General features: G+C 49.3%; 1 protein-coding gene across 7 annotated transcripts in view; it reads right to left on the reverse strand.

Moving 5' to 3' along the window:
• The window catches only part of ASAP2 (ArfGAP with SH3 domain, ankyrin repeat and PH domain 2), a 157070-nt gene that overhangs the window by 56096 nt on the left and 77411 nt on the right, over positions 1-23563 (reverse strand). For 6 of the 7 annotated variants that reach the window (XM_012534849.3, XM_033437469.2, XM_049695906.1 and 3 more), the window contains exons 4-7: positions 12612-12686; positions 10719-10768; positions 8328-8457; positions 4240-4325 (exon numbers count right to left, since the gene is read on the reverse strand). In XM_012534849.3, coding sequence (XP_012390303.1) covers positions 4240-4325; positions 8328-8457; positions 10719-10768; positions 12612-12686 — 341 coding nt within the window. The remainder of the gene's footprint in view (positions 1-4239; positions 4326-8327; positions 8458-10718; positions 10769-12611; positions 12687-23563) is intronic. The other variant, XM_049695908.1, reaches the window with a different exon arrangement.

Here is a 23563-nt window from a genome sequence, read left to right on the forward strand (position 1 = left end):
TCTTATGCTTTGTTTCAGCTCTATTTTTTTTTTGTATAACTATTTTATTAATCAATTCAAATTCTTATAAAATAGGCGGGGTTGGGAGGGAGGGGGAGAGAGAGAGAGAGAGAGAAGCTGAACACACAGTAGTTCAGGGAGTAGGAAAATTATCACAGGAGATCAGCACAGAAACGGTCCTGCTCTCGGGGAAAGGGAGCGGGTGCACGGCTCCAGAATCTCTGTGCCTGGCAACTGTCCCCACAGTGAGAGCACCTCGCAGTGGAGTCAAGGGCTCGGAGAGGTGTTTCTCATCACAGACGCTGTTTCCATCATGACACTGCACAGTGTCACACTTGGAATAACGATACAGTTTTATTCATCTTTGTAAAAGCATAGCCAATCTCGACCGTCTACCTAGAAAACCTCCTCCCTCTGATTTTCAAAACTCCTATCTTTCTGTACTGAGGCATGTTTGGATACTTTCTCTGGCCTTAGGGAAAGCTTCAAAAAAGGGGCCCCTTTGCTGACTGCTGTCACTGCAACATTCCTAAGTACAAACCCCCAGACATTTTTTTTAGCTTGAGCCTGTTAACACTTTCCCAAGCTTCAGTCAAAACCACATTTACCATCGGTATTACCAAATGTCGACTTTTGTTTTTTATCTAACGTTTTCTAGCCTACCTGATCAAATTCGCCAGCCTTTAAAACACACCCACTGAGATCCAACCTTCAGGCGCCCACAAGCGGGGCGGACTCTCCCTTCTCCAGCCTTCACAGCTACAGCCTCACGGCCGGCAGCCTCTGCCCTCCCCCGCCCCCCAATGGAGTGCGCTTGTCCAGGGCACCGGACTGGGTCTCGTTGCATCTGCAACCCAAGTTCATCAAGCCGCAACTGGTCACAGTGGTTCTCAGCAGGTATCTGCACAGAGAACAAGTCACTTCAACGCTCATCACTACCGTTTAGAACATGACCATTTTTGTTTACTTCTGTTTTAAAGACTGCCCTATTTCTAGGTTCACACTAGAGAAAAGGATCCTCAATCTTTAGCAGCAAAGGCTAGTAAGACACGTTTTCCAGGCTCTTCTAGGAACTAGAGATGCTAAGTCTTTCCTTAAATGAAATAAAAGACAAAGAACATACTCTTCGAGAATGCTTCCAGAGAAAAGCAAAAAGGAGTAAAAAGCAAAGTAATGTCTAAGCAGTTCTAAGGGTGAGCGCCTGAACATGGCTCCACAGAATCTAGTTTCCACCAAGAGGCCTCTTGGTACCTGCAGAGACCAGCAGCTTCAGCTGAGCAGGCTGCCTCTGCCCGCTGGGCACAGCTGTGCTCCCCGGTGAGCAGAGGAGACCGGGAATGTTCAATGGGGACACGAAGGAACTGCCCGGAGGATAGAGACACGTGTGGCCACGGGCTCCTCTGTCCAATGGCTGAGTCACTCGGGCTCCACATTTTACGCCCCAAAATATGCATTTGAAAAGTCAAAGCCTTCCAAATGTTTTAAAGAGCGTGCAGTATGTATGTACACGTACACACACACACACACACACACACACACACACACACACACACACTCATCCAGAAAGGAAGTAATGGAAGAGTCATCATTCTTAAAGATTACTGAGCTCATGCCCATAAAAGGCCAATTGGTTCAATCTTCCACAAGTGGTCTGTTGCTACCCAACTGATTAGTTTGGGCAAAATAAAGAAAAAAAAGGAAATCCCAGAATAACTTCTTTTTAAAAATAAAGTATCAGCAAGGAAACAACCCACTTCCTAACCAGCCTCACATAAGGTTACGAGGGTAAGACTGAAGAAGTAATTTATATGTTAATCACACAGGATTTTGAGCCTCTGTAAAACAATTCATCTTAAAAACTCTACAAATTAGGGGTCTTTCTATTTTCTAAGCTCCACGCTTGGAGCTCTTTTGTTAACCCAGGTTGAATCACACAGCACACCTTCCTTTGCTGTTGGACCTCCACTGCTTTAGAAATGCAGTGTCGCCAGAGACGTAGTAAGAATTCCAAAGCACAGCTCCATCCGATTCAGTGCAATTCACCACCACAAATCATTCCAGGTAAACGCGCTAAAGGTTAAAAAATAAATGTCATGGAGGACATCCTTAAAGAGCACACAGGTCACTGGGAGACAACATGAAAGGTGCCGTCAGGGGAATGTGCAGAGAGCACAGTGGTAACAAGAAGGAAGGGAAGTGTTCAGGTAAGCGGGAGAGCTGATGACTTCTAGGCAGCCAGGTACACCTGAGCTGGGCCTCGTGGAGGAACAGAGGCTGGGGAAGGCACAAGGGGGCATCAGCGTGGGGCACAGCCCATTAAGGGGAAAGGCAAGTGGATGCGTGTGGCAGTAACACCCTCAAAGATGTCCCCGTCACTCTGCACCCCTCCCTGTACTGTCGCAGTCTGCGCCCAGGCGCTGCGGCTCCGAGCGCCCTCGGACGCAACCTGCAGGCCCTAAGTGGTCGCATACCCGCTTGTCCCCATCTGGGTCCTTCTCAACACACACAGTTACCTGCTGGAACAGAAACGGAACGGAAGGAGCTACCTTGGCGTCCCCAGCCAGCACACCCTCTTCTCTTCACACAGCTGCCTCTGCACAGCCACAGCCAGGCCCCGAATCTCTGTCACATACCTGCCCGTGCGCTTGTGGTCTCCCCACCCCACCTGAAGGTCCATGCAGGTAGGAGGCTGGTTTCCTTCGTGCTGCACCACCTGGCACACAGTAGGAGCTCAAGCACTACTTGCTGAATGAATCCTCTGCTTGAAACTTTGAGAGCTTCCCATTACGTCTGGGATAAGAATCGGACGCCGTTAACTGGACCTCCAAGCCGTCCCCACCCCAGGCTTTCCTAGGCAGCGTCATTTCCTTCACTATGCTTAGGTCACACTGGCCTTCCTACTGCCTCAAGACCTTGACTTTGCCTGGAATGTTCTTCCCCCGTTCCTTACCTGCTGGCTCCCAATCACCCTTCAGACCTCAGAATACATGAATACATGTCCCTCAAAGAGGCCTGCAGCGAATTCAAGAAGAATTTGAACACCCACTGCGGGCCAGGTACTGTGTTCTGGCTTCTGGAACACACAGCAAGGAACGAAAAAAGACACAGAAAAAAGACACAACATCTCTGCCCTCAACCTTAATCTGAATTATATTCTTCTATTCTACTCTATTCCTTCTTAGACTCCCGTACTTCAGAACACTTTGTTAAATGTGCAGTTAGAAGTGTGTTTGCCTAAGTCCAACTCCCTGACCTGATCCAGCAGGAGCTGTGCCTGAGGTGTACATTACTCTGCCTCCAGCGTCTCAGACGGTGCCCGAGGCGTGGCACACACTCAACAAAGGCAGTGAATGAGCCCACGGCCTGTTTACAGGTGGGGGGTGGGGGGTGGGGTGGGGGGTGGGGGTGGTGGGGGGGTCAGGGAGGAGAAGCAGGATGAGGACAGGGGAAGACAACAACGAGGCCAGGAGGCGAGGCCCGGGTTGTGAAGGGCTGACGGACACGGTGAAGTTGAGAACACGAGCGGCTCCCAGACCTGCAAGGTCCTCCTCCGCTTCCACACACAGCCTCCTCTGCTCAGTACTGTCATTTGTTTTATATGATAAGTAATACATGAAAGTATTCTGTTAATTTAAGACACTGCATTAACACCATCTCATTTCTCTTTTAACAAATAACGAATATCCGAGAATCAAACTAGTTTGCCACTTTACGAAAAAAGCAAAAATAGGTATATATTTGATAATGTAGATTTTTACATTACTTTTAGTTTTTGAGATATAGAACTCAAACCATAAAATCCACCCTTTTAAAGTGTACAGTTCAGTGGTTTTTAGTGTATTTATTCACAAAGTTGCGTAATCATCAGCCCTATCTAATTCCAGGATATTTTCGTGGCCCCGAAAAGAGACCCTGTGCCCGCCGGCAGTAACTCCCCCCTGCCCCCCGCCTCAAGCCCTGGCAGTCACCAATCTGCTTTCCGCCTCTGTGGACCTGCCTATTCCCGACCTTTCAAACAAACGGAGCCATCCAGTACGTGGTCTTTTACGTCTGGCTTCTTCCACTTTACACGTTTTCTAGGTTCATCTGTGTTGTAGCCTGCATCACTGTTTCATTCCTTTCACTACAGAGTTTTAAATAAGTGTTTACTTTCCCCGACACAACACTACAGATCTCCCAGAAGTTGCCATAAAGAAAGAAACACCTGAAAGACCATCGTAACAAAGAAAAAGAACTTACTTGCATTGGGCATGAAAATATTTGATCAGATTCTGAAGTAAATCCACTCCCTTTTTAATCTTAATTTCATTGACCTTCAGCAGATACTGTTAAAAAACAAAACAAAACAGGAAATGTCATAGATAGAAGCAGAATATGAGCTGAACGTGAGCCTCTGAGGACAGATCACCTCTTCTACTTCTCTGACATCTTGTACAATGCGAAGGGCTCATGGTAGATGCTTAATGTTTTTTGAATGCCATAACTAAATGTTTCTTTCAGTCTGGTGCCACATGAATTATCTCACATACAGGTAAGTAAATGCTTAACTTTAAGTGCCAAGAACTTCCAGTAATAAAACATTCTGTCTTAACCAGCTAGGAGAAATTTTTGCCCTAGTTGTGTGGAAGAATGACAGTGCGAATGAAGGGGATTCTACCCATCTCAAACACTGCTGTCCACATACTCTGTCCCAGGTCCCTTTCTTTAGGCAGGTCATCGTTTAAACACTTACTGCTAGTCTTCTGTAGTTGAGACTTTGTCTCCATGTCTCTAATACTAAAACACTTCCCTGATACTTTTAAAAAAACATCGTGATTGTTTAAAAAAAAAAAAGAATTTTAAATTCAAATAAATTAAAGCCATTTTTAACTTGGAGACTTCATTAACAACCACTAAGACATCAGAAAGCCCCAGGGATCTACAAAACAAGCATCCGGAAATACACTTGTTCTTTGCTAAAAGTTTATAGAACAAAGACTCCATAAATTCCCTGTCCCTTCCACTGCTGAAATAGGGTGTCAACAACTCTGAGAATGCGTTGCCTCTAAGACCGAATGACCCCGAAAGAGCTGCTGACCCCTGCTGACCACAGGCATCTCAGCTGTAACCTGGGAAACTTGCGTTCAAGTGGCCTCCCAGGTCAGCCGGCAGCCCAGCTGGAAGAGGGAAGCTGAAACGGTAACTACGTCAACTGCCACTGCCTTTTTCCTTGACGTCCTCATCTCCCTCCTTTCTGATAACTTATTCTCTGTTAATTAAATAAGATGTCTGGCAATGTATCAAAATGGTTAAATGGTTAATAAGATACTTGGCCATGCGTCAAACGATAAAATGCACGTACCCTTTGACCCAGAAATTCTACTTACGGGAACTTATTCTGAGAAGATAATCATAAAAGTTTACAAAGATGAATAGAAAAGAAGGTTCGTTGCAGACTTGTTTGTAAAAGTGAAAAGTGGCAACAACCTAAATGTAATGAATGGGGAATTAAAGTGTGGTACATCCACAGAGAGAAGGGCTATGTAGCCATTAAGCCAATAAAGCAGAGACTTCCTGACATGGAAAGATGTCCGTAGCACACTAGTGAGTGAAAATAATCAGGTTACAAAGCAGCAGTGGAGAATGATCCTGTTTATACAAATTGTCTGTATGTACGTATAACAGGGATATCTGAAAGATGTTTAGCTAAATGTCAAAGCGGTAATCTTTTGGTAAGTAAAATCTGTGGTGATTTTTGATTTCTTTTATATATATACACATATATACATACACACACATATATACTGGCCAATTTTTTAAAGCACTTATTTTTATAATCATAAAAAAGCGAGAGCGGATCTCTCATACGTTCTCAATTCACGGAAGCTCTGTATTATCTATCTGGCATACTGTCTTTATAAGATTCATTTTGAAGAAAAAGTTCCACAGCTTTAAAACAAACACCTGGAAGTCACTTTTCTACACTAGACCCCATGCAACTAAAACTTTAAACACCTAAACAACATCAAACGTTTACAAAACTTGAGAACTTCAGTTTGAGGAAATGGTTGAACAATTTTTAAATGATTTTAACTGCAGCAATCTGTTCACTCTGAGGGGTTGGGTTCTCAGGGACTGCTTTTCGGACGCTCTTTCCTTCCAGCCCAGGTGTGTCTGGTCCGTGTGTACAGGCTTCATCAGATGTGTGCTCCTCTGTAAACTCCAACCTCAGTGCCCGGTCAGCCCACCTCCGCTTCTGTGCCTGCAAGGAGTGCCAGACCCCACCAACCGCAGGGACCCCGTGATGCTCGGCACAGACTGGGGCCCGACGGCCACTTGGGGACCCGCCCAACAGATGACTCACGTGTGTGACTTAGAGACGTCGGGTAGATAGCGTTTTTCCAATAAAATAACCTATGTGACCAGTCCACACAACCCATTCACCCAGACGAGGAAAAGAGCCCAGTGCTGAATGCGTGTCCCAGAAAGCAATGACAGAGCTGAGGATGGAACCCGCACCCTCACCTCGAGGGTATGACACTAACGCTGGCTGAGTCTCTCAGTCACTAAACATACTTTAACAAGCAGCCCTGCAGAGTTTACGTCAATAGCTTTCCTCCTCACTAGGCAAAAAGAGAGCTCATCCTGAACTCACACACACACCCTTCCCAAATCCACTCCCTGTGAAACACCACTACTTAATTTTACCCCGAGTCAATAAGAGCAATACCGTGTCTGTATAACACACAGCGGTTTCTTCGTCCCTGTCTCTATTGCCCGGGATGATCTCTCCAACACTGTGTGAAACGGGTCGGGCAGGTATTATATGTGATGTCTGTTTATAAAACAGCACGTGTATAAAAGCATCCACTCTCCTATCTACAATAACACTCTGAGCTTAGTTAACTTTCTAAAAAGTCACATAATGGGGCTTCCCTGGTGGCGCAGTGGTTGAGAGTCCGCCTGCCGATGCAGGGGACGCGGGTTCGTGCCCCGGTCCGGGAAGATCCCACATGCCGTGGAGCGGCTGAGCCCCGTGAGCCACGGCCTCTGAGCCTGTGCGTCAGGAGCCTGTGCTCCGCAACGGGAGAGGCCACAACAGTGAGAGGCCCGCGTACCGCAAAAAAAAAAAAAAAAAAAAAAGGCACATAATGAAAAACAAAGCAGCAAAGGAGGGACAGAGGAACAAAAAAGACATAAGAAACAAAAAAGTAAAAGAGCAGATACAAACCCAACCACATCAACAGTAACATCATGTGAATGACTAAACAACCCCATCAGAAGGCAGAGACTGTCAGACTGGATAAAAAAAACATGATCCAAATATAGATTGTCTACAGGAAACACACTGTAGATCCAAAGATACACATAAGTTGAAAGTAAAAGGCTGGAGAGAGAAATCCCATGCAAATAGAAACCAAAAGAGAGCCGGAGTGGCTGTACTAATACCAGACAGATATCCCCGATCCCTGGGACTGATTCCCCTCTGCTGACCACTTAAGAGTTTGCTCTGGGAATAGAAACGCATTTTAATATACTCCTAAGGCATGCATCTACAAAGACTAGGCTCCTACTGTAATTAACAAATTAACAAACGTTCTAAAATCAAAAAGTGCCTTTTGATGAGCTCTGCTGTGGACTGCTTACAGGGAATCGAGAGCTGGCTGAACCTAGTTTCAACACCTGTCACAAGTATCACCCCTGCATTGTGGACACTCAAAACATAAGTCTGCCTGGCTACAGGAGGGAACACAAGTGCCACCACGCTCACGCTTCACTGCCACCGCCCGGAGGAGCGAACCCTCAGGCCGAGGGGTAAACTGTTTCCACAAACAGACCCCCAAGCAAGGTATAAAAAAGGCTGGAAGCAAAGGCCTGCACGATTGGTCTTCGATATTTTCCACCCCTGAGCCTCCAGCAGAGAAATGTTCTGAATGTCAGTCCTGACATTCTCCCCTCCCCGAGGGGAGGACTTGGGCCGCCGGTGGAGCAGGACAGAGGACCTCCCCAGGGTGCCTGGGCCTCTGGCCTTGGGGAACGTCCCCACCCGAGCAAGCGGAGCCTGGGGGCACGCACTTGCAGAGGCTCTCACACTCATAGAGGGGACCACGGCTGGGGCCTCACCGCCCCGCCCCCGGCACCTCCTTAAGAACACCACAGCGGGGGGCGAGTGTGCGCGTGTGGATACAGAAAGAACCCGCTTTCAAGTGAGTCGCTCCTTCAGAAAGGCTGGAGCTGGGCTAGTCTAGCCCGACCCTCCAGGAGCCCCAGGCCCCCTGAACGACAGAAACTGGGCGGCAGGGTCCAGCAGTGCACCTGGCATTGCCTGAAGCGCCTGGCGGACGTACCTCGCACATCTGCAGCTGGAAGAACCGCCGCTCCTTCTCCATCTCCTCTGCGATCTCAGCCCCGCTGATCTCCGTGCGGATCATCCCGTGCAGCTTGGCATGCTCCTTCTTCTCTTTTTCTATCTTGGTTCTACGTGTGGAAAAGGTGAGACTCAATCAAGACACCTCCAGACTGGAGAGCGCCCCGCTGTGATCCCGACACCCACCCTGGACACAAATGCTCGCCGAGCCTTTCCAGAACAGGACGGCCTCGAACTCACTGGAAAGGAAAAAGCGTTTCGTCATAAACATGTCAACCTTGGCCCTTTCTGTTGAGTATCGACCCAAGAAATGCTTCCAGAGCAACTCGACTAGGACAGTGCCCATCATCACAGAAGAAAACAAGTGACCTTTCCCGTTTTTAAGCTTCGTTCCCCTTTCCACGTCTCTCTCATGCTCGCCTGTGCTCGAGTCCAGTGTGTGGGTCAGGGTACCAGCTGACCCCCGGAGTGCATCCCGAGACAGGTGACCAGGGTGAGGCAGCCATGCGTCACATCGGTTAGTAAGGGCTTGGACTAGTAACTGGATTTTTATCCTGGACAAAAGGAGGCTAAACAAAAGCCACGGAAAGCACTCAAAAATATAAAGGGTGCCATGAAGAGGAGGGCGCAGACTTTTCCTGCAGAGCCCCAAGGCAGACACTACACAACGCAGGCAGCGTGTCTTAGGAAGCTGTTCAACATGAAATGGGTTCTTCTGGGTCCAGAGGCCCCATCATTTGGGGAGGGGGTATTTAGGAAGAGGCGAGAAATGTAGTTTCTAATCCTTGTTCTTTATCTTGAAGCACAGCACTGGGCACACAGCAGACCCGCAGTGACTTGACTGGGTGAGTTAAGAACGTAAAGAAAAGGTGACCGTTTGGTGAGGGTGTTGTTAAAGGGGCTCGTGCACCAGGGAGGCAGCGTGACTGGAGGGCCCCGGGGACAATCACACAACTCCAAGCCTCCCCTGACGCCACCGCAAAGGGATCAAGACGTGGCCCAGATGTCGGTCACTCTTGTAATGGTCAGGTATGGAACGACAGGCCAGGAACTGAAAAGATGTCTTAAAGCTGTTTGTTGCATATCACAGGGCCTCTCAGGAAAAATCAATCTTACGTGTAAAGGGGTAGAGCTAATTTTTTAATTTATCCCAGAATTACTCTGAGTTTTAAAGGGTGCTGCTCCTTTGTTCTCCAATTCTGGGATTTTGTGAGTACCTCTGTCCTCACCTTATCTACGTGTGTCTTGATTTTACAGAATTTGATCTCATTCCTCTTTCAAACCTTTTCCTTTCAGAAGGAGAAGACTCTCTCAGGCAACCCTCTTCAGAGACCCTCTCCTGTCCCTGGTTCAGAAGTGCACAGAAGCATTTCCTCTAAGGCCCTCGAGGGCAGCAGCGACGGCAGCTCAATGAAGTCGGCAAATCCATGTCCTGCCCTTGGCTCAACTAGCTTCTCGTGGGTGACCAGCAGCAAGTACCAAGCCCAGGTTTCCCACCTGTAAAGAGGAACGTGGACCCTTTCCTTATTCACTGCACTGAACCCACACACAGATGCAGGATGCTAATGAGCCCGGGGTAGTGAGTCTGGAGCCTCTCTGGGTTGAGCCGACCTTCAAAGCATTCTGGTTTAATACTGTATCTGTGCTGACATACGAATGTGTGCCATTAGTGAGACTCTGGAATCTGGAGTATGGGAACTTAAGATTTCCAGGATGGGATGAGTACCAAAGGTTTGGGATTCCTTGGTGATCCTTCAGCTCTGAATAGAGACCCAAGGCTGGTAAAAACAAACAAACCCAATTAAATACGTGTAGTTACATCTGAAAAGGCTTTCTTCTTATCGTGTCCCACTTTACCAGATGGCTTCATATAAAAGTTTCTAATTCCACTGAGAAAACTCTATTACTCAATGCACAGCAATTACAAAGCAAGCATGAGGCATTTAAAAATATTTTCTATTTCTCAAGTATTTAAAATAATTGAAATCATCATTCCCACAATCGCTAGCCCAATTCTAGCTAGCTCAATCCTCTCCACTCCAGGAAATGAGAAACTGTGATCAGAAATGTTACAACAAGTGCCTGAAGTCAACCAGTAGAAGCCAATTAACGTTCCTGAAAATAACATTCTGTAGCCATTGGGACACAAGAGGAGGGATGAGGAAAAAACAGTTTAAAGAGGTTGACATCATGAATGTGGACATCCGGTATGAAAGCATCTGGTATCAAAACAAACCACAGCAACACAGTTTTGGGTGAATTCTTTCCTGGATTAAGGTTTATTTAGACAATACCTTTAAGCAATAAAGGCTCGATTTAAAATTAAAATCTCAAATTACCTATGCTTACTTTTTTAAATGAAAATACTCACATTTTTGTTTCATAGTCCTTCCAAGCTTTATCAAAAGGCTTTTTCAGATCCTGTAAACAGAGAGGCATAAATTAAACAGGACTAATCATTAATTTCTGGGCAAAATAAACTTATCCCTAGACTAGCCCTGAAAAGAGTATTAATTTCTGCAATAAATGACGTATGTGATCCCAGGATAAATGGAGAGCTTAGAGCACAAGCTTTTAATCAGACTAGCGGTAGCATTTAGTTTTCTTTCTCTTTAAGAAATTTTTATTATAGAATATACCAAATGCACACAGACAACGGTGGAGAGAATTATATAACGTACCTGTCAGCTAGCTATAGCAAGTATCAACTCACAGCCCATCCTGTTTCACTTATACCCCGCCCTCTGCCCTGAGATTATTCTGAAATTAAACCTGGAAAGACATAACATTTAATCTTCAAGTACTTTAGTATCTCTCTCTAAAAGAAAGGGACTCTGATTTTTTTCTATTAATATAGGAATCTCCTCAACACATGTACCCCTGATCTGGACCCCAAAACAAGAATATAAAAGCCATTCACCTTCTCCTGAGGTCTCCCGATTCCACAATTCTGCCTGGAACTCAGGACCTCATATTCTCTGATAAAGCCTGACTCAAAAATATACTGAGCCACTAGAAATTATATCAAATTTGGTTCCCACGTATTTATGCTCCCTTTAACAGGGGTCTTTTAGAAGAGAAAACCCCTTCGTTGTGGGGATTTTTTTCTTTTTTTGACTCTTCTTTGGCCTCTGACTAGGCCTAAGCTCCACAGCCTGGCACCTAAAGCCTCCAGGAAGGCGTCTGCCCACCCCGTAAGCCTCACGTCCCACTATGCAGCGCCGCCGACCCAGGGCCCCTTGCAGGGCCGCGTCATACTGCTGCAGACTGGCATCCCCTTGCAGGGCCGTGTCATGCTGCTGCAGACTGGCATCCCCTTGCAGGGCCGCGTCATGCTGCTGCAGACTGGCATCCCCTTGCAGGGCCGCGTCATGCTGCTGCAGACGGGCATTTTCCCCTCTGCTTTGTGTGCCCTTCCCTCCCGCTTTCCTGGTTCTCGCCGGACGTGTTCTCCGGGCCCCCAGGGGATGCTGAGCAGTGTTGCTCCGTGTCCTAACGGCTCCCCGGGCCCAGACTCCTTGCCCCAACAGCTCTCCTGGCACTTCTGCCCCTGCAGAGGCCCCCGTAATCGGCTGGGCTTCCGGATGTGCCAGAGGCCGCCAGGGATCACGTGTGGATCCCGTCAGAGCACTCGGTCGCCTAAGAACTGGGGCACGATTGCCTCTCTTTCCCATCACACACCTGTCTGGGCCAATGACGTGTGAGAGCAACTTTCTGCTCGGTGCCTGGTGCCCACACAGCACTCGACCCTGACTGTCCCCACGCACGTGCCCGGGAAAACAGTTCACGGCTCAAGTGTTTGTACGAGGCAAGGCGAGGCCTCAACAACGAGCATCCTTTGCAGGACAGAAAAATAAAGGCGGCTCAGGCCTTGCTGGTGCCCATTCTCCCTTCAGGAAACCACCCTGCAAGGATCCTCTCCCAGGGCTCAATCAGTGACACGCTAGCTGTAAAAACCAGACTTCACACAGGGTTCCCTGCTCAACCGGCAGAACCCAAAAGTCGTTGGCAGTTTCCGGAAGAGCTGTTTCTTTCCCTTCCACATCAGGAGCACCAGCAGGACAGCCGGAAAGGCCACGGGTCACCACTGTTAGGGCCGGAAGGTGGTGCCACGATGGGCAGTCAAGGGAGCCCAAGGCAGCACAGCGCCACCCCGCCATCCCAGGGAGAAGGCTCGAGGCCGCGGCTGCCCCGACTGGCCAGCGTGACGCGATTCCACGTCCTATGAAAGCCGCCCCCCGTGACAGGACTCTTCGTGTCATACCCCTTTCACTCCTTTTAGGTCCCCCTTCAGCAAACTGTCCAGAGGGAAGGAGATTATGTTGTTCATATTCTGAATCTAAAAAACAAAAACAGAAAAAAAAATCCTTATTCCATTTCCTTTTTAATCTAAAGTAAGGACAGCAAGAAGGTTAGAGAACACACGGTGATAATTAAACTTCCCTAAAACCTGACCAGCACAAGCATGACAGCCTTATTCATTCTTACATTCTCTGTAAGTAACGATTTTACCTTACAAATGAATATATAACTAATGAAAAGTCTACATCTGTCTATATTTCACAACAATAATAACCTTCTATTACTGGGCTATGAAGTCTGTGGAAAGATAATCATTACAACAAAGAAAAAAAAAATCAATGACAGAAGCACTTTAAAGATACAGGAACAGAAGCCCAAACACTTCCTATTCTCACTCAGGCTCCATCTGATGCCCTGGGGCTGGGCTTTGGTCAGTTCTGGGGGCCCAGAGCCCCCAATCTCCCTAGCACAGCCCCCAACAGGGGAGACTAAAAGGAAAAACAGAACGAAGGGGGCTTCTGTCTCCTGAGAACGTGTATGAGTGGATGTTGAGAGAGAACTAGAAAAGAACGGAGAGAGAGAGAGGAAAGCAGATGAGAAAGGGAAAAGGAGGGACAAGTGGTCTTAAGGTCCCCTATTCTGCCTGAAGCAAGAAGGCAAAAGATGGTGGCTTAGCAAGTTGTCACCACAGATTAAATGCGGAGAACCAGACCCTCCTGACACACTTGGGCGTGCTCACGCCAAGCAGGCCCGTCCCCGCCGGTCGTTGAGCTTTGAGCCACAACTTAAAGACACAAAGCTTCAGTGAGCAAGAACCTCGATGCACAGACTCCCCAGCTTCTGAACCCGACAGGAGTCCCTCCCCAGTGAGAAAATAAGCTGAGGCTCTACGTTCTCACCTCCCCAGGCTCTCTCTCCCTAAGTCAGCACGAGTGGCACGCAGCCTTCTGGGGCTGTGCGCATGTGGCACTTTGGTGACACGTGCCGAAATTACGGGACCGCAAAAGGACAGAGACAGGAGTATGGACTTTGGAACCTTGTGCATTCCTTCTTACAATCGAGCAAAGGAGAATTTTATTTTTAGCAGAATTACCTTGACTGGGAAGACCCAACACAGGCACAACTTTTAGGGCAATATGGGATCTGATTTCCATGCACTATTCAGGATATGAAATTTCAAAACGGAGAAAGAAATTTACTTGAAAAATACTGGTAAGGTGTGTAAGAACGCCTGCACCAACCACCTTTCCTGCCAAATAAATGGTCAGTTAATGACTGTCAGTCATTTCAGAAATGCCTTCTGGGGTAACTTCTGTCTGGCGCTTAGACAGCTCAACGTGTGTCATGCACCCGGCAGAGGCACGGTGTCATCAGCTATGACGTGCTAGGATTAGCCTCGAGAGTTAAGCTGTAAATACTGAAAAGCTGAGTTTAAGGCGAGGTCCCGTGGGTGACGGGAAGGGATGGAGACAGGCCGTGCAGGTGACTCACCCCTGGCGCGAGCACACCTGGGCTTCCGCTGAGCTGTGGGGGGCTCCGTCCCCACACGCGCCCCTCGTTCCCACCGCTGCGAGAACGCACCCGCACCCACCTCCTCGGGCCCCCTGTCCCGCCGCCGCCGCCCCTCACTCCCTGCTAGCGGCGCTCTCCTCCTGGGCTCCAGCCCTCTGACCTGCTGCTCGCCCACGAGCTCCCTCTGGCCTTCTCACCGCCCTGCCCCTCAGTGGTCTCACTGCCCCTCGTCTGGACTGAGGCACCGCCTCCCAGTCTCTGCCCGTCCCAACCCCTCCTACGCAGTTGTTGGATTTCTCTGGCGTTGTGTCCCTGATAAACACCAAACCTGCTCCCGCATCTGGACCCTCACAGTCCAACCTCATCTGCCACGTTTCATCTCAGTATTCGCTGTTCAAAGCCTTCCCATCCACCAGGAATTTCTCAGATGCTACCTTTTCCAACAACATCCCAACCTCTCAGCAGGAAGTGACCCCTCCCTCTCCAAATCCTCCGATATTTTCTTTTTAAAAAAATTTCTTAAAGGACTTGACAGGTTCTACCCTACATTTGTCTTATCAAGCTCACGCCACGAATCCCAAGGGGCGGCTTCAAGTTTTTCTATTCTCTACAGCACTCAACACAGAGCGTGGCAATGGCTGAGTGAATCAAGTTACCTAAGTATGTTTCTGAGCATCTAATACATAAGAGACAGAATCTAGAGATACAATAGCTTTAAACATCATATAACTAATGTGTGAATTCATGAATTCATTCATCATGTATTTACTGAGTACCTATTTTATAGACAGCAGTAAGCTGGCTACAGATGTAAACATGATGCTTATCACCTCAGAGGAAGAATAAATATATACACAAGAATGAAACAGAAAGTCTACGACACACCACATGCAGCATGTTTCACCCTGTACAGATACCAGCAGCTCCTGGGGGAAAGAAACAACGACTACAGCTTTAAGCAGTCAGGCGGGCTGACCTGGGCTTGGGAAGAAGGTGACCGGTCAGTTCCTGAGCCGCGAGACTCTGCCCTTTCATCCACTTGATCGCAGAGCCATGGCTGCAGTCCGGTCAGTCCTCAATGCTGCCCAGAGGGGAGCCAAGGCAGCGCCACCCTGGACAAGTCACATGCAAGACGGCAGGAGCAGCCCAAGGTTGGGAGGGGCGGTGGTCAGAGCTGCTCAGGGTGGGAGGCTGAGCCAAAGGCACCAGAGCGACCCAGATATATGGGAGGTTGGAGGAAAAAAGAATAAGGTGCTTGCAGATTAAAAACTGTATTCCTAGGAAGAACTCTAGTATGTTTTTATGAGAGGTGCATTACGTGTGAGTGTATGCATGAATGAGCGAGAAAAACAAAACCCTCTGTAGCAGGGGAGAAGCACATCACCCAGAACTTGGTTTACACATCTATTTTAAGACTACTTGTTATCGGGACTTCCCTAGTGGGTCAGTGGTTAAGACTCTGCACTCTCACTGCCGAGGGGCTGGGTTCAACCCCTGGTCGGAGAGCTAAAATCTCACAAGCCGTGTGGCAAGGCCAAAAAAAAAAGACGACTTTTTGTGACTTAATTCAAATAAGAACTCAGGTAGTGACGACAGGTAGTAGGTAAGAGGAGGTAAACTAAGCTCTGGCATCCAGAAGAGTGAAAACCTAAGGACATCCAGACACTGGGCCAGGCTGCTTTCATTCTGGACACTGGACACAGGGTGAGCACGACATTAAACAGCCGTCAAAACTGTGATGACTGCCACAAAGGAGGCACACGGGGCCCTCAGGGAGCGACAGGAGATGAAACTGGGTGGGTAAGAGGACTTAGGAGACAAAGATGCATTAGACAGAACCTCAGTCCTCACGAACTCACTGTTTAATAAGGCAGATAAAGCACATTTTTTTTTTTTTTTTTTTTTTGCAGCACGCGGGCCTCTCACTGTTGTGGCCTCCCCGTTGTGGAGCACAGGCTCTGGAAGCGCAGGCTCAGCGGCCATGGCTCACGGGCCCAGCCGCTCCGCGGCATGTGGGATCTTCCCGGACCGGGGCACGAACCCGCGTCCCCTGCATCGGCAGGCGGACCCTCAACCACTGCGCCACCAGGGAAGCCCCAAAGCACATATTTAAGTAAGTAAAGTGCCATGTGGAAACTCTACGAGCCAGAAATAAAACACCACTGAGTTTCTGAGAAGAGAAAATTATTTCCAGTCTGGACACCAGGGAAATGTTTGCTGATTGGGGTCATCTGAGATAGACCTTCAACGACAGGGAGAATTACGTCTTGCAAGATGGGGTGGAGGGTGTCCAGGCACAGGAACAGTGGAGAAGTGGGAGCACATCAGCCAGGGGAGCGGCAGGGGCGGCAAAAGATAAGAGCTAAAAAGAGCAGCTGGAAGAGAATCCCACCAAGGGGATTCTGGCCTCCATTCCATCCATTTCTCTTTCCGGGGGGCTACTCAAGTGATCTAAAATAAGAAACTACTACTCCTCTAATCAGAAACTAATTAGCTAAATGATTGCAAAAGAGACAGAAAGGAGATCGGCGGTTGCCTGGGGCTGGGGGTGGGAATGGGGATTAACTGTGAGGGGACAGGAGGGACCTTACTGGGGGGAAGAAAATGTCCCCAAACTGGTTTAAGGTGATGGTTGCATCACTTGGTAAAGCTACTAGATATCAATGACTTGTAGAATTGAAATGGGTGAGTTTTATGATATATAAAATATACCTTATAAGGCTTTCTTTTTTTTTTTTTTTAAGAAATTATTACAAACATGCACAGAGTCCCCGTCAGCGGGCTTCCTAACAAAGCCCCTCCACTCCTGGCACCAGCCTCCGCCCGCCCTCTGCCTTTTCCTGCTCTTGTACGGAACCCGCGCAGCACACACGCGTTCTGACTCAGGGTGAGTGTCCAGGAAATGACTGGCCCTCGTCTCTGCCTGGGCCCTGAACCATGGGCTGGTGCCCAGATGTCCTGTCTCAGCAAGAGCGCCCTGCAGCAGGAAGGATGGGCTCGCTCTGGGTTTCCCGCTGCCTGCCTGTACTGGGGCCGCCCAGCAGCCTCGGGCCCACAGCTGAACGAACCATCTCCATTCTGGCCGTGAGAGATGAAAACCACAGCCAGGAGATCACTGCACACACGTTGTGCTCAGCAGCTCCAGCCTCGATTTACGAGCAATAAAACTGTTATGATCGCTGGGAAGAAGTAAGTTACCCCTGCGTCACCCAACTAGAATATCTCCCTTAGCACCAAGCAAGCATTGGGCTTTCTCTTATCCTCTGACTTGCTTTTAACAAGTATATGAAGTAAAATGGCTTTTCGAAACCCCACGCCTGATCTGAATACAAATTATTACTCTGCTTACTGCTGCCAGTAAGTATGGATCTAATACCAATGGCACACAGTCTGTAGTCACAGCCCTCCCTGCTCTGTCTTCCCTTTTCCTGGGTTCACCTGGATATGTCTGACAAGATGAGTTGACAAGTAGTCCAATGTGTGTAATCTCAGAAGGAGAATGATTCAGTCGTGGGGAGACAGGCAGACAGGGCTATCAGAGATCGCGAGCAGCCTGCGTAACGTCATAGATGATTAGCAAAGACAGACAGACCAGGAGATGGGGCAGGGGTGGGGGAATATCGCCAGGCAATAGCCGTCTTTCCACATGGGTCTTCCTAATTATTCTATTTTTTGCAGGGGAGAGGGGGTCTTAAAACTCCTTGACCCGCGAGCTTTGCCTAAAAATCTTTCCCCCCTTCCCCGTGACGCTCCCCCTGCCCACAGGGTCAGTGTCTCGGCGGCTCCTTTGGCTCTGTCACCGGTTACCCTCAGCTGCCCATCCAGCCAGAGCTCCGCCCCTGGTTCCAGCCTGACCCCGGGAACCCCAGTGCTGCCTTCTCCTTGGCTGGGGGTCTGTCGAGAAGCCTGAACCTAGACAGGATTTTTGTATCAGAGTGCTCTATTTTTAAGGAGCAGCAAAGAGAAGATAGACTCAAAACAGAAAGGTTGCTGGGCAGAATCTTCCCAGCTCTAGGCTCAGGAGTCTAGAAAAGACCAGGTCTTCCCAGGGCTCTCCTCAAAAACCCTTAATAGTGTCCAACCCTCTGTGGGGATAGTCAGCTTTTCCTAAAAGACCATATATAAAACATGGCTGAAGAGCCTTACCTGAAATACACCTGTGTCGTTAAGTTTATTTTAATATGCCTAATTTATGAGAAACCAGAGACAGAATGCCAGGATCTGCAGGGCTTTTTTCTTTTTAACTTGGGCAGATGCTGCTCAATCACAGAGTGAGAGGTAAAATCAAGACCCCAAAGAAGGGCAAACACCTGCTCACGTGGGCACAGGCACTGGCAGCACCTCTGTGCCAGGGGGCGGAGAGCTGCAAAAAGACCTCAGACCTCACGGCTTCAATTAAGGGCGTTCTTAGCGGAGGCTTCGGCATTAGCCAAGGATGTGTACCTGGGAAACAGCCAGCACCTGCGGAAGCTTCGAGTCTTCTCCAGGAGCTGGAGCCTGAGACCCAGGATTGTGCGTGTGCGTGGCACCGCCGGGGGTGTTATAGCAGCAGGTAAGGCTTTACGCCTGTGCAGTCCAGTATGACAGACACTAGATACATGTGCCCATTCAGATGTAAATGGATTACAATGAAATCAAGTTGGAAACTGAATTCCTCAGTTGCGCTAGCGTATTTCAGGTGCTCGAGAGCCATGTGTGCTGAGCGGCTTCTCATACTGGATACAGCAGATGCAGACCATTTCCATCAAAGCAAAAAGTTCTGGTGGGGCTTCCCTAGTGGTGCAGTGGTTGAGAGTCCGCCTGCCGATGCAGGGGACACGGGTTTGTGCCCCGGTCCGGGAAGATCTCATATGCCGCAGAGCGGTTGGGCCCGTGAGCCATGCCGCTGAGCCTGTGTGTCCGGAGCCTGTGCTCCGCAACGGGAGACGCCACAGCAGTGAGAGGCCCGCGTACCGCAAAAAAAAAAAAAAAAAAAAGTTCTGGTGGACAGCAATGCTTCAGACGAGTAGCCTAAAAAAATTTTTAAGCATCTCTGAAGGTGTAACTGATGTACAATAACCTGCCCATATTCAAAGTGCACAATTTGATAAGTCACAGCACATACATACACCCACAAAACCATCGCCCAAATCCAGACAGTGAACGTACCCATCACCCCCAGAAGCTTCTTTGCACCCTTTTGCAATTCCCACCTCCCAGCTGCTCACTCCCCAATCTCCGGTCCCCAGGAAACCGCTGATCTGCGTCCGTCACCACAGAATAATCTACGTTTCCTAGGACTTTCTATACATGGAATTCTACGGCACGCACTGCTCTTTATCGGCTTCTTTCGCACTCGCTTTGAGATCCATCCGTGCTGCTGCAGCAACGGCTCATTCCCGTTTCTTGCTGAACAGCTGTCCATCACCTGGCTTATGCAGACAACTGCTGACAGGCTTTTGAGTTCTTTCCAGTTTGGGGGCTACTACAAATCTTACATATAAGGCTGCTCTGATTACTTGTGGGATGGGACTCTCCAATGGTGACCAGGAAGGCCTCTTCAGAAGGTGACGTGCAGCAGAGTATGAAGGAAGCAAGGCAGCTAGCCCCGTGAAAGCCTGGTGGAAGAGCATTCCCGGCAGAGGGAATTCCTAACACAAAGGCCCCGAGGCAGGCACCTGGCAGGGTCAAAGCACAGTTTTCTATGTTCTTCCTGAAGGCTGCTTATCTGAAAGAATGAACATCCAGACAGAAATCTTTTGGAGAAGAAGGTCCCAGGTGAAGTGGCCTGAATAAATCACTAACTGGCACAGGGCCACTTAATCGCATGTAAGGCTCACAAGTGCTTTGAGAAGTCGGTGTTACCCCCGTTTTACAGAAATGGAAACAGAGGGAGAGTTAAGCCACCCACTTTGCCCCCAGATCCCACAACTAAGCAGCAGCTGAGCTGAGAATGAGGCCAGAGCCCTTCCCATCATTTCACTGCCATAGGCAACCGGCCTCCAGAGCGGTCAGTGCTACTCACACGTGACCCACGGCCGGAGCGGGGCAGGCTGTGAGACCGGAGGTACCATCTACACCAGGACGTACAGGGAAACACTTTGCAAAGGAAAACCATCTAGCTCACTTTCATTTTTAGCGAGTTCTCCCCGGGGGCCGGCGACAACACTGCCAAGGCCCACGGCGTGCGCGCACACACACACGGTCTTGCTCTCACACGGGGCCCTCGTGAACACGTGCTCCCAGGCCTGGCTCTTCGGCACCAGGGCCACTCTGACGGTTTGTTTAATCAAAGGAGACGGGGGAGCCCACGCAGATCTTGAGTGTTTAACACAAACTGGAAGATCAAAACTGGGCAGCTGCCAAAAACACTGGCAACTTTCACACCACAAGAAAGAGGGGAAACAGCTGACCTGGTTTCTGCCTTTAACGCTGCGTCTCTGGCAGTCACACAGCTTTGATCTTTCAGGTTCTAAGTGGAGAGAAAATAGTGACCCTCTTCCACTGGAGAACGGATGATGAAACCACACACTGCAGCCTACTTGCAACCGTCTGGAAAAGCCGCGTTTTCTGGGGGCCAGCACAGAAGGGCCCAGGATTCATCAATCCACAGCTTCTTCTAAAACCCACATGATGTTAAAATGCTTAGTTAAGCCACCCACCGAAAACGAAAGCAGCTTTTCGAATCTACTGCCTCCGAGAATTCGAGGTTGGATACTTGTGTCCTCAGCCAGGCCCAGGAGCCCTGGCCTCAGGCTCCCCAGGGGAGGAGTCAGAAGCGGCTGCTGGTTCCAGACCAACGAGGTCAGTGTCACCAGGGAACTGATTAGAAATGCGAATGGATCAGGAACTCTGGGAAACGGCTCCCAACAGGGAGGGTTCTAGCAACCTGCCCGGCGCGAAGCTGGGAATCGCCTTTAAGTAGGTGTGGGTGTGGCCTTTTAACAAGGTCCGGGTCCTGCTGGGGCTCCCGGTCCACCTCTGCTCTAGGGCAACGCTTCTCAGACTTTAATGGGCTGACTCGTGCCCTGGGGAAATGGAGATTCTGCTTCAGCAGGCCTAGGGGACAAGGGCCTGGGAGCCTGCATTTCTACGAGGCCCCAGATGACTCCACCTGAGGGCAAGGCAAGACTAGGACCCTAGGGAGGCAAATGAAACAAACTACATCCAAGTGCTCTGTAAACCAGACTCGGGACTATACAGGTATTGATGTTATTTGTCAAGTTTTAGATTTTAAGGAATGACTAACAAACAGTGGAAATTCCCAAAGGGAAATGCACCCAGAGAGGCTGGACCTGGAATTTATCTCCAGGTCCCAGGGAGGCAGGGGCCTGAGTCCTGGCTGAGCCAATGACCAATGACCAACAGGAGGAGACCCAGGACGCCGAGCCCCCCAGCTCCCAGCCCCCTCTCTTTGGGGCCATCAACTCTTCCAGCCCCCAGCCCCTTCCCCCGGGGCCTAGAAGTAGGCGCCAGTGTCTCCCATCACAGAAACCTTCCCTTGCGACTTCCACCAGCAGCCTGCCCCTGGAGCAGCGAACTCCTGCTGCGCGTCTCTCCTTCTGCTACTGTACTGTCCCCTGCCTGCACGGCAAAGTCACTGTGGCGTCCCCGGCACCGAGGCCAACGGCACTCATCAGCCGCCCCCCTCCTGCTCTTCTGCCTTCCGGGTGCAGCGGACCCTCCGCCTTCACTCACACCCCCTACTCCAGCCTGTCCACACAGCATCCCTCGGGTTTGGCAAAAGATTTTAAAGTTTGAGGTGCCCTACATCGTGGCGGTTGTTCTTTTAAGAGCCAGCAAGTGAGAGAATACACGGTGACAGAAGAAAGCAAACACAAGCCCTGGTTTGAATTTGCTAATGCTTTCAAATGGTTATCCTGTAACAGCACGTCCTCCACGCACTTGACAAGCTGTTAAAGGCAAGTGCGAGGAATGTGCTCGCAAACTTTGCCAGGAGCTTAGATGCAGACGGACCCTGTGGTGGCCCACAGGCCCCCAACCCACCCCCAGCCAGGACCCAAGCACCCAAGGCTGCGGGACAGTCACCGCCCCACCTTCCGGGGCCGCGCCCTCGGGGCTCCGTGGCGTTTGTCCTGGGGCCTTCCCAGCACACACAGCATCCTAATAAAAGTGGCCCAGACGGGAGCAACGAGTGCTTACTGCCCTGCTGCCCAGAGAGCCGGGCCACCCCCAGCAGGCGATCAGTCACTCTTCTCAACTGAGCTCTCCTCCTGGGCCCAAGGCCTTGTTGCCACCCTGTCCTCTCCCCCATGGCTTTTCCCACTTTCTCTGACCTCAGGGAGCCAGTGTACCACAGCGGTTACAATGAGGTGACACTGCCTTTCCCAAAAAAAATAGTATCAAGGTACAATTTACACACAGTCGTGGCTGTGCTACAACCAAACACAGTAGCCTTACTGCTTTTGTCGTTTTGGTCAAACTAAGGACGTGCTTTCATTTTGGTCAAGGATCTCTGAGTGTAGGAAGCAGCTTGCAGTGTTGAAGCCTTGTGAGTCTCAGAGCATTTACAGCCATGCATTAGGCCAGATTAAACAACTGGTGGCAGAGATTGCTAGGCGTCCAAAGTAATTGTCAGTAGGTCCATCCAGGAACTCTGTTCCCCTAGAGAAGGCCCAGCCCTCGAGCGCTCCTCACTCAAAGCTTACAGACTCCTGCTCTGCGTACAAGCCTAACAAGCTGGTCATCGCGTCCTCCAGCTCACAGCGCTGCGGAACAAGGCACCAAGAGCGGTGGAAGCCAGCAATTAGCAGGGACAAGGGTGTCAAAATATTAAAAAGTAAATGTTGAAAATGGGAAAGCCGACGGTCTGGCACCAATCTAGGGGCAGGTACTCCCACACCGCAGGTACCAGGCACCAAGAGTTTCTCTAGATTTCAGCGCTGCCCCTTAATTTATGCCCCAAACAACGGTAAGCCTTCCTCCCCAGAAGATAAACTATGACCAGTGCCCATGTTGAATAAGAAAGAATGTAAGACATTTTTAAACAGAAACAGACTCACAGACATAGAAAGCAAACTTACAGAGGGGAGAGTGACAGGGGGTAGGGGTCGAGGAATAGATTAAGAGTTGGGGGTTGGGGCTTCCCTGCTGGTGCAGTGGTTGGGAGTCCGCCTGCCGATGCAGGGGACACGGGTTCGTGCCCCGCAAAAAAAAAAAAAAAAAGAGTTGGGGGTTAACAGATACACAATGCTATACATAAGATAAACGAGGACCTACTGTACAGCACAGGGAACTCTACTCATGGAAAAGAATCTGAAAAAGAATAGATATATGTATAACCGAATCACTTTGCTATAACTGAAGCTAACACAGCATTGTAAGTTAACTCTACTTCAATTAAAAAATGCTTTAAAAGAAAGAATGTAATACATTTTAAAATACAGGACATTTTCAATAGAA

This window comes from Orcinus orca, chromosome 13 (assembly GCF_937001465.1).
Source record: "Orcinus orca chromosome 13, mOrcOrc1.1, whole genome shotgun sequence".
In the NCBI taxonomy this organism is placed as follows: Eukaryota; Metazoa; Chordata; class Mammalia; order Artiodactyla; family Delphinidae; genus Orcinus; species Orcinus orca.